This window comes from Anomaloglossus baeobatrachus, chromosome 4 (genome assembly GCF_048569485.1).
Source record: "Anomaloglossus baeobatrachus isolate aAnoBae1 chromosome 4, aAnoBae1.hap1, whole genome shotgun sequence".
Lineage (NCBI taxonomy): Eukaryota > Metazoa > Chordata > Amphibia > Anura > Aromobatidae > Anomaloglossus > Anomaloglossus baeobatrachus.
Genome location: NC_134356.1, coordinates 593444092 through 593460465, shown reverse-complemented (window position 1 = coordinate 593460465; position 16374 = coordinate 593444092). Strand labels below are relative to the sequence as shown.

Sequence of the window (16374 nt, the reverse complement as noted above, 5' to 3'; positions counted from 1 at the left end):
TAAGAGGCTCAAAGGGGGGTTTCTGTAAGGCCGTGAGGACCAGATTAAGGTCCCAGGGATCCAAAGGCCGCCGGTAAGGTGGAATGATGCGAGATGCGCCCTGCATGAAGGTGCGCACCTGGGCCAGTCGGGCGATACGCCGCTGGAACAACACTGACAGCGCCGAGACCTGTCCCTTAAGGGAATTGAGGGATAGTCCTAGCTGCAGACCGGACTGTAGAAAGGACAGGATGGTCGGTAAGGAAAAAGGCCAAGGGGCATGCCCGGAAGAACGACACCAGGACAGGAAAATTCTCCAAGTCCTGTGGTAAATCTTGGCCGAGGAAGACTTCTGAGCCTGAGTCATAGTGGAGATGACTTCGGGATGAATGCCGGAAGCCGTCAGGATCCAGGACTCAAGAGCCACGCCGTCAATCTGAGAGCCGCAGAATTCTGGCGGAAAAACGGACCTTGTGAGAGAAGGTCTGGGCGGTCCGGGAGATGCCACGGCACCTCTACGGACAGACGGAGCAGGTCTGGGTACCAAGCTCGCCTGGGCCAGTCTGGAGCAATGAGTATGACCAGACGGCCCTCCATTCTGATCTTGCGCAGGACTCTGGGCAAGAGAGCTAGAGGGGGAAAACACGTAAGACAGACGTAACTGGGACCAATCCTGAACCAGCGCGTCCGCTGCAAAGGCCTGGGGATCGTGGGAGCGAGCCACGTAAACCGGGACCTTGTTGTTGTGCCGGGATGCCATTAGATCCACTTCCGGAGTGCCCCACTTGCGGCAGATCGACCGGAACACTGCCGGATGCAGAGCCCACTCGCCGCTGTCCACGGTTTGACGGCTGAGATAATCTGCCTCCCAGTTTTCCACGCCTGGGATGTGGACTGCGGATATGGTGGACTTGGAGTCCTCCGTCCACTGAAGGATGCGTTGAACCTCCAACATTGCCAGGCGGCTGCGAGTCCCGCCCTGGTGATTGATGTAGGCAACTGCTGTCGCGTTGTCTGACTGGACTCGAATGTGCTTGCCCGCCAACAGGTGGTGAAAGGCTACGAGAGCTAGGAGCACAGCTCTGATTTCCAGCACATTGATCGAGAGGGCTGATTCGGACGGAGTCCAAATGCCCTGTGCTCGGTGGTGGAGAAATACTGCTCCCCAGCCGGATAGACTGGCATCCGTGGTGAGAATCACCCAGGACGGGATCAGGAAGGAGCGTCCCTGAGACAGAGAGAGGGGCCAAAGCCACCACTGAAGAGAGCTCCTGGTCTGTGGCGACAGAGCCACCAACCTGTGCAAGGAAGAAGTCCGCTTGTCCCAACAGCGGAGAATGTCCAGCTGCAGAGGACGCAGATGGAACTGGGCAAAGGGAACCGCTTCCATTGACGCCACCATCTGACCCAGCACCTGCATGAGGTGCCTGATGGAATGACGGCGGGGCCTCAACAGAGAGCGCACCGCCAGATGGAGGGACTGCTGTTTGACTAAGGGCAGCTTCACAAGTGTCGGCAGAGTCTCGAATTGCATCCCTAGGTACGTAAGTTTTTGGGTCGGGGTCAGAGTGGACTTTGGCAGATTGACAAGCCACCCGAATTGAACAAGAGTGGCGAGAGTGAGCGAGACACTCCGCTGACAGTCTGCACTGGATGAAGCCTTGACAAGAAGGTCGCCCAGGTAAGGAATCACTGCCAACCCCTGGAGGTGCAGAACCGCAACCACTGCTGCCATGACCTTGGTAAATACTCGAGGGGCCGTGGATAACCCGAAGGGGAGAGCCACGAATTGGAAATGTTCCTCTCCGATTGCAAAACGTAGCCAACGCTGGTGTGAAACTGCAATTGGCACATGCAGATAGGCATCTCTGATGTCGATGGATGCCAGGAAATCTCCTTGGGTCATTGAGGCAATGACTGATCGCAGAGACTCTATGCGAAAATGCCGCACCTGAACATGCTTGTTGAGAAGCTTGAGATCCAGGATGGGCCGGAAGGAACCGTCCTTTTTGGGGACTAGGAAGAGATTTGAGTAAAAACCTCTGAACCGTTCCCTGGCGGGAACCGGTACAATTACTCCGTTGGCCTGCAAGGATGCCACGGCCTGAGAGAAGGCGGCGGCCTTGGAGCAGGGGGGAGTTGACAGAAAGAATCTGTTTGGCGGGCTGGAAGAGAACTCTATCCTGTAGCCGTGGGAGATGATATCCCGCACCCACTGATCGGAGACGTGTTGAAACCACACGTCGCCAAAGTGGGAGAGCCTGCCACCGACCAAGGACGTTGCTGGCTCGGCCAGATAGTCAAGAGGAGGCTGCCTTGGTGGCAGCAGCTCCTGCGGACCTTTGTGGACGCGGCTTCTTGCGCCAGGTGGGCTTCTGGTCCTTGGCTGAGTTAGTGGACGAGGCCGAGGGCTTAGAGGCCGCCCAGTTAGAGGAACGAAAGGAACGAAACCTCGACTGGTTCCTGCCCTGCCGCCTCATTGACAGACTTGGCCAGGAGGTCAACCTGGCGGTCAGTGGGATCCTTAAGGGAGGTGCCATCAGCTACAGATACAACTGTCCGGGCTGAGAGTCTAGACACCGGAGGGTCTACTTTGGTGAGAGAGCCCACTCCTTGACCACCTCTGGTGGAAAAGGAAAACGGTCATCAGAACCACGCTTTGGGAAGCGTTTGTCAGGACAGGCTCTGGGCTTGGACACAGTGGCTTGAAAACTGGAGTGGTTAAAGAACACACTCCTTGTTCTCTTAGGCAAGGTAAACTGGTGCTTTTCTGCCAGAGAGGGTTGCTCCTCTGATACTGGCGGATTGAGGTCCAGTACAGAATTAATGGACGCAATCAAATCACTAACATCCGCATCACCCTCGGTCAGATCAATGGGGCACATGGAGGTAGCGTCCGAGCCCCCAGTAAAGACATCCTCCTCGTCCTGCGAGTCGGCTCGTGAATCGGAGCCGCGGGACGAGGAAGGAGAGGGGACCCTGCGTCTCCTTTTAGGAGGACGGGGTCTGGGAGCAGATGAAGAATCTTCTGTGAGCTCTGCAGAGCGAGCCGGAGCAGCAGAGGCGCCCTGAGAAGGGGGCTGATGCATGCTCAGCAAAGTCCGGGACAGCTGTCCCATGGAGTCGGCAAAGGACTGGGAGATAGCCTTAGAAAACGATTCTACCCAAGCCGGGGGTTCAGCCACCGGGGCCGGAGCAGCCGGAGGGACCACTGGGGAGACTCCAGGCTGAGGCACCACCATGTTAGAGCAGGCATCACAATGTGGATATGTGCTCGGTTCAGGCAGTACGAGCTTACATGCAGTGCATATTGAGTACAGCCTTGCTCCTAGTGTGAGACATGCTGCTGAGGTGGAGGCTCTGCAGTAAAGAACACACGCCTTCAGAATGACCCCCAGAGAGTGTATAAGGAAGTCCACAACCAGAGGTTGTGGCTTACCAGACCGTTTTATGTGCCCTCCGGATTCCACAGCTCGGACCCCCAGACAGGTTGCAGAGATGCAGCAGCCAGCGCCGATCAGTGTGAGAACGCTGATAAAATGGCGCCGGAGGGAGGAGGGGGGGCGGGGCCTAGTCCAAGAGCGGGAACCGGAGGGCCAAGGAGATATCCAGGGGAGGGAAACATCTCCTCAGATAGGAGTGTCCTCCCCTGGGCTGAACGGCCGGTGGGCGGCGCCGCACTGTCCCTCTGCATGACTGACATGCAGGGGCAGTGAAAACGAAAGTAGGCCGCAGCCGAAGCCGGGGCCTAAATTTTTCCATGCAGCCGACGAGCAGGCACCCTCGGCGCGGTTCTCAGGTGAAAACCAGAGAACCGGCCGGAAATCACAGCAAAGCTAAATAACACACTCTCCCCACAATAAATGTACAAGGGACCCCTCAAAAACGTCTCAATACTTAGCTTATGAGACGCAGGGCCAGGTCCCTGAGGGATGAGTGCTCCGTCCGGCAGGGTCCTGAAAGGGCTGCGGATGGAGACCGGTCTCCTGCAAAGCAGTGAGAACCGTGCTGGCTCCCACTTCAAGCAAGAGCCCGAGGGATGGTGAAGGAGCGCGGCATGAAAGGCTCCAGCCTTGAAATCAACCTTAACAACACCGCCGACACAGTGGGGTGAGAAGGGACATGCCGGGAGTCCAGCTTGGACCCGCTTTTCTTCCAACTCTTTAAAATCAGAAATCATATGAGAATGCATGTGTGGATGTGTGCCTCCTGAACACAAAGCATTGAACTGGCTAGATTTGGTTATCCAGGGGGTGTATATGCTCGGAGGGAGGAGCTACACTTTTTAGTGTAGTACTTTGTGTGTCCTCCGGAGGCAGAAGCTATACACCCATGGTCTGGGTCTCCCATAAGGAACGATGAAGAAATATACATTTTTTTGCACAAAAAAAATAAATAAATAAATAAATGCCCTTAAAAGAGAACCTGTCAGGTGCAATAGGCACCCAGAACTACGAGCAGTTCTGGATACATATTGCTAATCCCTGCCTAACCGTCCCTGTATACACTAGCATAGATAGAGATCTTTAGAAAAAGTAGTTCTAAAGATTTTACCGTATTCTAATGAGCGGGGGGACTAGTTCCCTGGCTAGTCAGCACTATTAGCATGTTAGTAGACCCCTATGGGCATGCTAACATGCTAATGATACGCAGCATCACAGGATGATCTCACTCACCTCTCCACCGCCATATTGTTCTACAGGGGATTTTGGCTCAGTGCGCATGATCCCGGAGTTTGGGTCATGCGCACTATGAAGCCGGGTGTACGTGTCCTGGCTTCAAACTGAAGTAGTGCACATAACCCAAACTCCGGGGTCATGCGCACTGAGCCGAAATCCAGCGATGGTGGCGGAGAGGTGAGCTCATCCTGTGACACTGTGTATTCATTAGCATGTTAGCACATCCACAGGGGCGTACAAACATGCTAATGGGGGCGACTACCCAGGGGAATCAACACCCAGGGGACTAGGCCCCTCACTTATTAACATACGGTAAAATATGTTTAGCAATACTTTTTCTAAAGATCTCTATCTATGCTAGTGTATACAGGGACGGTTAGGCAGGGATTAGCAATATACATCCAGAACTGCTCGTGGTTCTGGGTGCATATTGGACCTGACAGGTTCCCTTTAAAGGAAGATTGGGACAATATTGTGCATTCACGATATGTGACTGCCGGGTCGTGGCAGCTTTCACCATTCCCCAGTGGGAATCTAACATTGAAATGTAGGAAAGGAAAGCAGAACACCAAAGGATCACTGGATGAAGATAAATACACTTTTTGGATCCTCTAAAGTATTTTTTCTTTTTTCCTGAGATCTCCACAAAAGATGATATCACCATCAAAATGGTCATAGCAAGAGGATCCCAGCTATAGAGATCCGGCACATATGTGATCTAGTAGTAACGGTAGGTATATAATGTGCAGAGAAGAAACTTCCTGGAATTCTGCTACATTTGACACTAAAAAGACTAATTGTTTTCAGGCAATTTTCAGCACATTTTAGTACTATGGTACTTATGTACTTCATGTGTCCCATTACTGTATACTGCTCCAACGCTGAGCTCAGTGCAAACAGAAGCGGACACAACCTACATTGTAGGAATGAATCTTATACGGAGCCAACAGGAATACAAAATGTGGAATAATTGACACCAGGCCACGATACTGTTCTACACTGCAGGGAGATGGATACAATAGGCCAGCTGTGACAAGACGCCATCAGCCGCGTGGCAACATTGTGCCATGTCACCACATAGTTCAGGGCTTTTGATACAATGGTCACTCCCTGAAGAAGCGGTTGTGAAACGCGCGTTGGAGTGTGTGGCGGGGGAGTGGTGTCCTACTGATTTATGATTACATCATGTCTGTTTTATGTTGAGATCAATGGGGTAGTCCTTAAGGCTGGAGCTATGTGAGGTATTATACCACTAAAGAGGCAATGATGACTGCATTGTATATATAGATTAATGTTTATTATTAATTTGATATACATCAATAAAGTGTAACTCCCCATTTGTATGTATAGTGGAAATTATATGGTTACTATGAAGTATGGCCTGCTCTCCCTGCCTATAGTATGGTTTTAATGTCTATTGTCATTTATGTTTTTTTTAATTGTTGTCATCAATAAAAACTTGTTATCTGATTGAATGTGTTTTTTATTAGGATATTGAGATTGGTTTACTCTTGATACAATGGGCTCCCATCTCTTGGCTCTGCCTGGCGCTGGTGCAGTCACATACCATTTCTTACTCTATCTCACCTGCGATCTGCCGCTCCTTCACCACTTTAGAGTCTTTACCATCTTTCTTGTCATCATCCCGCCTTTCCTTAAGTCTTCCAGGTGAGAGGGAGGAGGACCTGTGCCTGCGCGGTGACCTGATAACCAAAACATATTCATCTCATTCTCGGTTTACAGAGCGTTCCCTCCGAGAATTTAACTTTCTGTGCCCATCCTTTCCTTTCCTACCAGAAAAAGAGAATTTTGTTTACTTACCGTAAATTCTTTTTCTTATAGTTCCGACATGGGAGACCCAGACCATGGGGTGTATAGCTTCTGCCTCCGGAGGACACACAAAGTACTACACTAAAAGTGTAGCTCCTCCCTCCGAGCATATACACCCCCCCGGATGACAAATCCAACCAGTTTAGTGCAAAAGCTGGAGGACATCCACCCATAAGTAAAGATAGAGTCAAACCCGGAATAACCGGAACCTCTGTCTACAACAACAGCCGGTGAAAAACACACGGAACAAGAAAGCTGCCAACAGGCAACAGGGAGGGTGCTGGGTCTCCCATGTCGGAACTATAAGAAAAAGAATTTACGGTAAGTAAACAAAATTCTCTTTTTCTTCATCGTTCCTTATGGGAGACCCAGACCATGGGACGTCTCAAAGCAGTCCATGGGTGGGAAATAAACAGAAACTGAGAAGTAGGCAAAACCTAACTTCACAAATGGGCGACAGCCGCCTGAAGGATGCGTCTGCCCAAGCTCGCATCTGCCGAAGCATTAGCATGCACTTGGTAGTGCTTCGAAAAGGTGTGCAGACTAGACCAAGTGGCAGCCTGACAGACCTGCTGAGCCGTAGCCTGGTGCCTGAAAGCCCAAGAGGCACCGACAGCTCTGGTCGAGTATGCCTTAATTCCCGGCGGGGGAGGCACCCGAGAACATTGGTAGGCATCGGATATGGCCGACCTAATCCAACGAGCTAGGGTCGGTTTAGAAGCCGAGAGACCCTTGCGCTGACCTGTGGTCAGCACAAAAAGAGAGGTGCACCGCCTAAGAACAGCGGTGCGTGACACATAGATCCGGAGCGTCCGCACCAGATCCAGAGTATGCAACGCTTTCTCAAAGCGATGCACAGGGGCCGGACAAAGGGAAGGCAATGAAATGTCCTGGTTAAGGTGGAAAGGAGACACCACCTTAGGGAGAAAGTCCGGAGTCGGACGGAGAACCACCTTGTCTTGGTGAAAAACCAAAAAGGGTGATTCCGAAGAGAGCGCAGCCAAATCAGAGACTCTCCTGAGAGAAATTATGGCCACAAGAAAGACCACTTTCTGTGAAAGACGAAACAACGAAACCTCCCTAAGAGGCTCAAAGGGGGGTTTCTGTAAGGCCGTGAGGACCAGATTAAGGTCTCAGGGATCCAGAGGCCGCCGGTAAGGCGGAATGATGTGAGATGCGCCCTGCATGAAGGTGCGCACCTGAGCCAGCCGAGCGAGACGCCGCTGGAACAACACTGACAGAGCCGAGACCTGTCCCTTGAGGGAATAGAGGGACAGTCCTAGCTGCAGACCGGACTGTAGAAAGGACAGGATGGTCGGCAAGGAAAACGGCCAAGGAGCATGGCCGGAAGAACGACACCAGGACAGGAAATTCTCCAAGTCCTGTGGTAAATCCTGGCCGAGGAAGACTTCCGAGCCTGAGTCATAGTGAAGATGACCTCGGAAGGAATGCCTGAAGCGGAAGGATCCAGGGCTCAAGAGCCACGCCGTCAATCTGAGAGCCGCAGAATTCTGGCGGAAAACGGACCCTGTGAGAGAAGGTCTGGGCGGTCCGGAGATGCCACGGCACCTCTACGGACAGACGAAGCAGGTCTGGGAACCAAGCTCGCCTGGGCCAGTCTGGGGCGATGAGTACGACCCGACGGCCCTCCATTCTGATCTTGCGCAGGACTCTGGGCAAGAGAGCTAGAGGGGGAAACACGTAGGCCAGACGGAACTGGGACCAATCCTGAACCAGCACGTCCGCCGCCAAGGCCTGAGGATCGTGGGAGCGAGCCACGTAAACCGGGACCTTGTTGTTGTGCCGGGATGCCATTAGATCCACTTCCGGAGTGCCCCACTTGCGGCAGATTGACCGGAACACTGCTGGATGCAGGGCCCACTCGCCGCTGTCCACGGTTTGAGGCTGAGATAATCTGCCTCCCAGTTTTCTACGCCTGGGATGTGGACTGCGGATATGGTGGACTTGGAGTCCTCCGTCCACTGAAGGATGCGTTGAATTTTCAACAGGGCTAGGCGGCTGCGAGTCCCACCCTGGTGATTGATGTAGGGAACTGCTGTCGCGTTGTCTGACTGGACTCGAATGTGCTTGCACGCCGACAGGTGTGTGAAAAACTACGAGAGCTAGGAGTACAGCCCTGATTTCCAGCACATTGATCGAGAGGGCTGATTCGGACGGAGTCCAAGTGCCCTGTGCTCGGTGGTGGAGAAACACTGCTCCCCAGCCGGATAGACTGGCATCCGTGGTGAGAATCACCCAGGACGGGGCCAGAAAGGAGCGTCCCTGGGACAGAGAGAGGGGCCGAAGCCACCACTAAGAGAGCTCCTGGTCTGTGGCGACAGAGCCACCAGCCTGTGCAAGGAAGAGGTCCCTTGTCCCAACAGCGGAGAATGTCCAGCTGCAGGGGACGCAGATGGAACTGGCAAAGAGAACCGCTTCCATTGACGCCACCATCTGACCCAGCACCTGCATGAGGTGCCTGATGGAATGACCTGATGGAATGACGGCGGAGCCTCAGCAGAGAGCGAACCGCCAGATGAAGGGACTGCTGTTTGACTAAGGGCAGCTTCACAAGTGCAGCAGAGTCTCGAATTGGCATCCCTAGGTACGTAAGTTCTGGGTCGGGGTCAGAGTGGACTTGCAAGCGTGGCGAGAGTGAGCGAGACACTCCGCTGAGAGTGAGCGAGACACTCCGCTGAGAGTGAGCGAGACACTCCGCTGAGAGTGAGCGAGACACTCCGCTGAGAGTGAGGCGAGACACTCCGCTGAGAGTGAGCGAGACACTCCGCTGAGAGTGAGCGAGACACTCCGCTGAGAGTGAGCGAGACACTCCGCTGAGACGTGAGCGAGACACTCCGCTGAGAGTGAGCGAGACACTCCGCTGAGACGTGAGCGAGACACTCCGCTGAGAGTGAGCGAGACACTCCGCTGAGAGTGAGAGAGACACTCCGCTGAGAGTGAGCGAGACACTCCGCTGAGAGTGAGCGAGACACTCCGCTGAGAGGTGAGCGAGACAACTCCGCTGAGAGTGAGCGAGACACTCCGCTGAGAGTGAGCGAGACACTCCGCTGAGAGTGAGCGAGACACTCCGCTGAGAGTGAGCGAGGACACTCCGCTGAGAGTGGCGAGACCTCCGCTGAGAGGAGCGAGACACTCCGCTGAGAGTGAGCGAGACACTCCGCTGAGACGTCGAGCCGAGACACTCGCGCTGAGACCCGTGAGCGAGACACTCCGCTGAGAGTGAGCGAGACACTCCGCTGAGAGTGAGCGAGACACTCCGCTGAGAGTGAGCGAGGACACTCCGCTGAGAGTGAGCGAGACACTCCGCTGAGAGGTGAGCGAGACACTCCGCTGAGAGTGAGCGAGACACTCCGCTGAGAGTGAGCGAGACACTCCGCTGAGAGTGAGCGAGACACTCCGCTGAGAGTGAGCGAGACACTCCGCTGAGAGTGAGCGAGACACTCCGCTGAGAGTGAGCGAGACACTCCGCTGAGAGTGAGCGAGACACTCCGCTGAGAGTGAGCGAGACACTCCGCTGAGAGTGAGCGAGACACTCCGCTGAGAGTGAGCGAGACACTCCGCTGAGAGTGAGCGAGACACTCCGCTGAGAGTGAGCGAGACACTCCGCTGAGAGTGAGCGAGACACTCCGCTGAGAGTGAGCGAGACACTCCCGCTGAGAGTGAGCGAGACACTCCGCTGAGAGTGAGCGAGACACTCCGCTGAGAGTGAGCGAGACACTCCGCTGAGAGTGAGCGAGACACTCCGCTGAGAGTGAGCGAGACACTCCGCTGAGAGTGAGCGAGACACTCCGCTGAGAGTGAGCGAGACACTCCGCTGAGAGTGAGCGAGACACTCCGCTGAGAGGTGAGGCGAGACAGCTCCGCTGAGAGTGAGCCGAGACACACTCCGCTGAGAGTGAGCGAGACACTCCGCTGAGAGTGAGCGAGACACCTCCGCTGAGAGTGAGCGAGACACTCCGCTGAGAGTGAGCGAGACACTCCGCTGAGAGTGAGCGAGACACTCCGCTGAGGAGTGAGCGAGACACTCCGCTGAGAGTGAGCGAGACCCTCCGCTGAGAGTGAGCGAGACACTCCGCTGAGAGTGAGCGAGACACTCCGCTGAGAGTGATGCGAGACACTCCGCTGAGAGTGAGCGAGACACTCCGCTGAGAGTGAGCGAGACACTCCGCTGAGAGTGAGCGAGACACTCCGCTGAGATGGTGAGCGAGACACTCCGCTGAGAGTGAGCGAGACACTCCGCTGAGAGTGAGGCGAGACACTCCGCTGAGTGAGCGAGGACACTCCGGCTGAGAGTGAGCGAGACACTCCGCTGAGAGTGAGCGAGGACACTCCGCTGAGAGTGAGCGAGACACTCCGCTGAGAGTGAGCGAGACACTCCGCTGAGAGTGAGCGAGGACACTCCGCTGAAGGTGAGCGAGACACTCCGCTGAGAGTGAGCGAGACACTCCGCTGAGAGTGAGCGAGACACTCCGCTGAGAGTGAGCGAGGACACTCCGCTGAGAGTGAGCGAGGCACTCCGCTGAGAGTGAGCGAGACACTCCGCTGAGAGTGAAGCGAGACACTCCCGCTGAGAGTGAGCGAGACACTGCCGCTGAGAGTGAGCGAGACACTCCGCTGAGAGTGAGCGAGACACTTGGTCCGCTGAGAGAGTGAGCGAGACACTCCGCTGAGAGTGAGCGAGACACTCCGCTGAGAGTGAGCGAGACACTCCGCTGAGAGTGAGCGAGACACTCCGCTGAGAGTGAGCGAGACACTCCGCTGAGAGTGAGCGAGACACTCCGCTGAGAGTGAGCGAGACACTCCGCTGAGAGTGAGCGAGACACTCCGCTGAGAGTGAGCGAGACACTCCGCTGAGAGTGAGCGAGACACTCCGCTGAGAGTGAGCGAGACACTCCGCTGAGAGTGAGCGAGACACTCCGCTGAGAGTGAGCGAGACACTCCGCTGAGAGTGAGCGAGACACTCCGCTGAGAGTGAGCGAGACACTCCGCTGAGAGTGAGCGAGACACTCCGCTGAGAGTGAGCGAGACACTCCGCTGAGAGTGAGCGAGACACTCCGCTGAGAGTGAGCGAGACACTCCGCTGAGAGTGAGCGAGACACTCCGCTGAGAGTGAGCGAGACACTCCGCTGAGAGTGAGCGAGACACTCCGCTGAGAGTGAGCGAGACACTCCGCTGAGAGTGAGCGAGACACTCCGCTGAGAGTGAGCGAGACACTCCGCTGAGAGTGAGCGAGACACTCCGCTGAGAGTGAGCGAGACACTCCGCTGAGAGTGAGCGAGACACTCCGCTGAGAGTGAGCGAGACACTCCGCTGAGAGTGAGCGAGACACTCCGCTGAGAGTGAGCGAGACACTCCGACTCCGCTGAGAGTGAGCGAGACACTCCGCTGAGAGTGAGCGAGACACTCCGCTGAGAGTGAGCGAGACACTCCGCTGAGAGTGAGCGAGACACTCCGCTGAGAGTGAGCGAGACACTCCGCTGAGAGTGAGCGAGACACTCCGCTGAGAGTGAGCGAGACACTCCGCTGAGAGTGAGCGAGACACTCCGCTGAGAGTGAGCGAGACACTCCGCTGAGAGTGAGCGAGACACTCCGCTGAGAGTGAGCGAGACACTCCGCTGAGAGTGAGCGAGACACTCCGCTGAGAGTGAGCGAGACACTCCGCTGAGAGTGAGCGAGACACTCCGCTGAGAGTGAGCGAGACACTCCGCTGAGAGTGAGCGAGACACTCCGCTGAGAGTGAGCGAGACACTCCGCTGAGAGTGAGCGAGACACTCCGCTGAGAGTGAGCGAGACACTCCGCTGAGAGTGAGCGAGACACTCCGCTGAGAGTGAGCGAGACACTCCGCTGAGAGTGAGCGAGACACTCCGCTGAGAGTGAGCGAGACACTCCGCTGAGAGTGAGCGAGACACTCCGCTGAGAGTGAGCGAGACACTCCGCTGAGAGTGAGCGAGACACTCCGCTGAGAGTGAGCGAGACACTCCGCTGAGAGTGAGCGAGACACTCCGCTGAGAGTGAGCGAGACACTCCGCTGAGAGTGAGCGAGACACTCCGCTGAGAGTGAGCGAGACACTCCGCTGAGAGTGAGCGAGACACTCCGCTGAGAGTGAGCGAGACACTCCGCTGAGAGTGAGCGAGACACTCCGCTGAGAGTGAGCGAGACACTCCGCTGAGAGTGAGCGAGACACTCCGCTGAGAGTGAGCGAGACACTCCGCTGAGAGTGAGCGAGACACTCCGCTGAGAGTGAGCGAGACACTCCGCTGAGAGTGAGCGAGACACTCCGCTGAGAGTGAGCGAGACACTCCGCTGAGAGTGAGCGAGACACTCCGCTGAGAGTGAGCGAGACACTCCGCTGAGAGTGAGCGAGACACTCCGCTGAGAGTGAGCGAGACACTCCGCTGAGAGTGAGCGAGACACTCCGCTGAGAGTGAGCGAGACACTCCGCTGAGAGTGAGCGAGACACTCCGCTGAGAGTGAGCGAGACACTCCGCTGAGAGTGAGCGAGACACTCCGCTGAGAGTGAGCGAGACACTCCGCTGAGAGTGAGCGAGACACTCCGCTGAGAGTGAGCGAGACACTCCGCTGAGAGTGAGCGAGACACTCCGCTGAGAGTGAGCGAGACACTCCGCTGAGAGTGAGCGAGACACTCCGCTGAGAGTGAGCGAGACACTCCGCTGAGAGTGAGCGAGACACTCCGCTGAGAGTGAGCGAGACACTCCGCTGAGAGTGAGCGAGACACTCCGCTGAGAGTGAGCGAGACACTCCGCTGAGAGTGAGCGAGACACTCCGCTGAGAGTGAGCGAGACACTCCGCTGAGAGTGAGCGAGACACTCCGCTGAGAGTGAGCGAGACACTCCGCTGAGAGTGAGCGAGACACTCCGCTGAGAGTGAGCGAGACACTCCGCTGAGAGTGAGCGAGACACTCCGCTGAGAGTGAGCGAGACACTCCGCTGAGAGTGAGCGAGACACTCCGCTGAGAGTGAGCGAGACACTCCGCTGAGAGTGAGCGAGACACTCCGCTGAGAGTGAGCGAGACACTCCGCTGAGAGTGAGCGAGACACTCCGCTGAGAGTGAGCGAGACACTCCGCTGAGAGTGAGCGAGACACTCCGCTGAGAGTGAGCGAGACACTCCGCTGAGAGTGAGCGAGACACTCCGCTGAGAGTGAGCGAGACACTCCGCTGAGAGTGAGCGAGACACTCCGCTGAGAGTGAGCGAGACACTCCGCTGAGAGTGAGCGAGACACTCCGCTGAGAGTGAGCGAGACACTCCGCTGAGAGTGAGCGAGACACTCCGCTGAGAGTGAGCGAGACACTCCGCTGAGAGTGAGCGAGACACTCCGCTGAGAGTGAGCGAGACACTCCGCTGAGAGTGAGCGAGACACTCCGCTGAGAGTGAGCGAGGACACTCCGCTGAGAGTGAGCGAGACACTCCGCTGAGAGTGAGCGAGACACTCCGCTGAGAGTGAGCGAGACACTCCGCTGAGAGTGAGCGAGACACTCCGCTGAGAGTGAGCGAGACACTCCGCTGAGAGTGAGCGAGACACTCCGCTGAGAGTGAGCGAGACACTCCGCTGAGAGTGAGCGAGACACTCCGCTGAGAGTAGAGACCGAGACACTCCGCTGAGAGTGAGCGAGACACTCCGCTGAGAGTGAGCGAGACACTCCGCTGAGAGTGAGCGAGACACTCCGCTGAGAGTGAGCGAGACACTCCGCTGAGAGTGAGCGAGACACTCCGCTGAGAGTGAGCGAGACACTCCGCTGAGAGTGAGCGAGACACTCCGCTGAGAGTGAGCGAGACACTCCGCTGAGAGTGAGCGAGACACTCCGCTGAGAGTGAGCGAGACACTCCGCTGAGAGTGAGCGAGACACTCCGCTGAGAGTCTGCACTGGATGAAGCCTTGACTAGAAGGTCGTCCAGGTAAGGAATCACTACCAACCCCTGGAGGTGCAGAACCGCAACCACTGCTGCCATGACCTTGGTGAATACACGAGGGGCCGTGGCTAACCCGAAGGGGAGAGCCACGAATTGGAAACGTTCCTCTCTGATTACTAAACGTAGCCAACGCTGGTGTGAAACTGCGATTGGCACATGCAGATAGACATCTCTGATGTCGATGGATGCTAAGAAATCTCCTTGGGTCATTGACTGAACGCAGAGATTCCATGCAAAAATGCCGCACCTGAACATGCTTGTTGAGAAGCTTGAGATCCAGGTCGGAAAGCACCGTCCTCTTCGGGGACTAGGAAGAGATTTGAGTAGAAATCTCAGAAACGTTCCAGTCGGGAACTGGTACAATTACTCCATTGGCCTGCAAGAATGCCACGGCCTGTGAGAAGGCGGCGGCCTTGGAGCAGGGGGGAGTTGACAGAAAAAATCTGTTTGGCGGGCTGGATAGAATTCTATTCTGTAGCCGTGGGAGATGGTAACCCAGACCCACTGATCGAAGACGTGTTGAAACCACACGTCGCCCAAGAGGGAGAGCCTGCCACCGACCAAGGACGTTACTGGCGCGGCCAGATAATCAAGAGGAGGCTGCCTTGGTGGCAGCAGCTCCTGCGGACTTCTGAGGACGCGGCTTCATGCGCCAGTTGGTTTATGGACCTTGACTGAGTTAGTGGACGAGGCCGAGGGCTTAGAGGACGACCAGTTAGAGGAACGAAAGGAACGAAACCTCGACTGGTTCCTGCCCTGGACAGGTTTCCTGGGTTTGTGGCATGGAAGTACTCTTCCTGCCAAAAGCTTCCTTAATAATTTCATCCAGTTGTTCACCGAATAGACTGGTCCCAGCAAAAGGGAGTCCAGCAAGGAACTTCTTAAGAAGCATCTGCCTTCCACTCTCGAAGCCACAGGAGCCTGCAGATAGCGAGGGAAGTAGCCGAGGCCACCGCAGTGCGGTGACAGTCTCCAGCATGGCAGACATGGCATAGGATGAAAAGACTGAAGCCTGGAAGTTAAGGCAACCATTTCGGACATAAAGTCCCTGGTGAGGAATGCATCTCCTCCAGAGAAGCAGAGATGGCTTTGAGAGCCCGCACTGCTGCAAAAGATGGGGAGAACGAGGCCCCTGCCGCCTCATATATAGATTTGGCCAGAAGGACAACCTGGCGGACAGTGGGATCCTTAGAGAGGTGCCGTCAGCCACTGATACAACTGTCCGGGCTGAAAGTCTAGACACCGGAGGGTCCACCCTTGGTGAATGAGCCCTCCTGAACACAAAGCATTGAACTGGTTGGATTTGTCATCCGGGGGGGTGTATATGCTCGGAGGGAGGAGCTACACTTTTAGTGTAGTACTTTGTGTGTCCTTTGGAGGCAGAAGCTATACACCCCATGGTCTGGGTCTCCCATAAGGAACGATGAAGAAAAGCAATGTGAGCATGGTCTGAGAGGACAGGAGTGTCCAGCAGCGGCTCACAGGGGAACACTATTCTCCTTAAGGAGACTTTGCAAGCCAGTCTGGCTGCCAGTAAGGGAACTTATAGCAGCCACGCCCCTCTAAGAAATATTCAAATTGTCTCTCCAGTAAAGGAGACAAACTCTAGCGCAGCACCACCTATTGGAAGTAGCGATCCTAAGAGTCACAAGTGGATTTTTAACAATCCTTTGCAATATGACTCAGGATATATACGCCAGATCAGAATCCCAATTTGCAGACACTGTTTCGGGGTGCTTGTCCCTCGTCAGTGCAAAGTATGGGGGTGTCTGATCTGGCTCATGAGAAAGCTATGCGGCTCATCACCTTCAGCAATGCGGGTGTGCATGCTTAGAAGAAGACGGCTTGTTTATTTGACAAATATATTGTATTATATAATATATAGTGTGATACCTGATATTAGCTGAAAATAATGAGGCAGACTGAAAGACA

General features: G+C 55.3%; 1 protein-coding gene across 1 annotated transcript in view; it reads right to left on the bottom strand.

Annotated features, from left to right (window-relative positions):
* SNRNP27 (small nuclear ribonucleoprotein U4/U6.U5 subunit 27) overlaps nucleotides 1-16374 on the bottom strand; it is a 41428-nt gene that overhangs the window by 18035 nt on the left and 7019 nt on the right. Inside the window, exon 3 of the mRNA XM_075342906.1 lies at nucleotides 6246-6361. Coding sequence (XP_075199021.1) covers nucleotides 6246-6361 — 116 coding nt within the window. The remainder of the gene's footprint in view (nucleotides 1-6245; nucleotides 6362-16374) is intronic.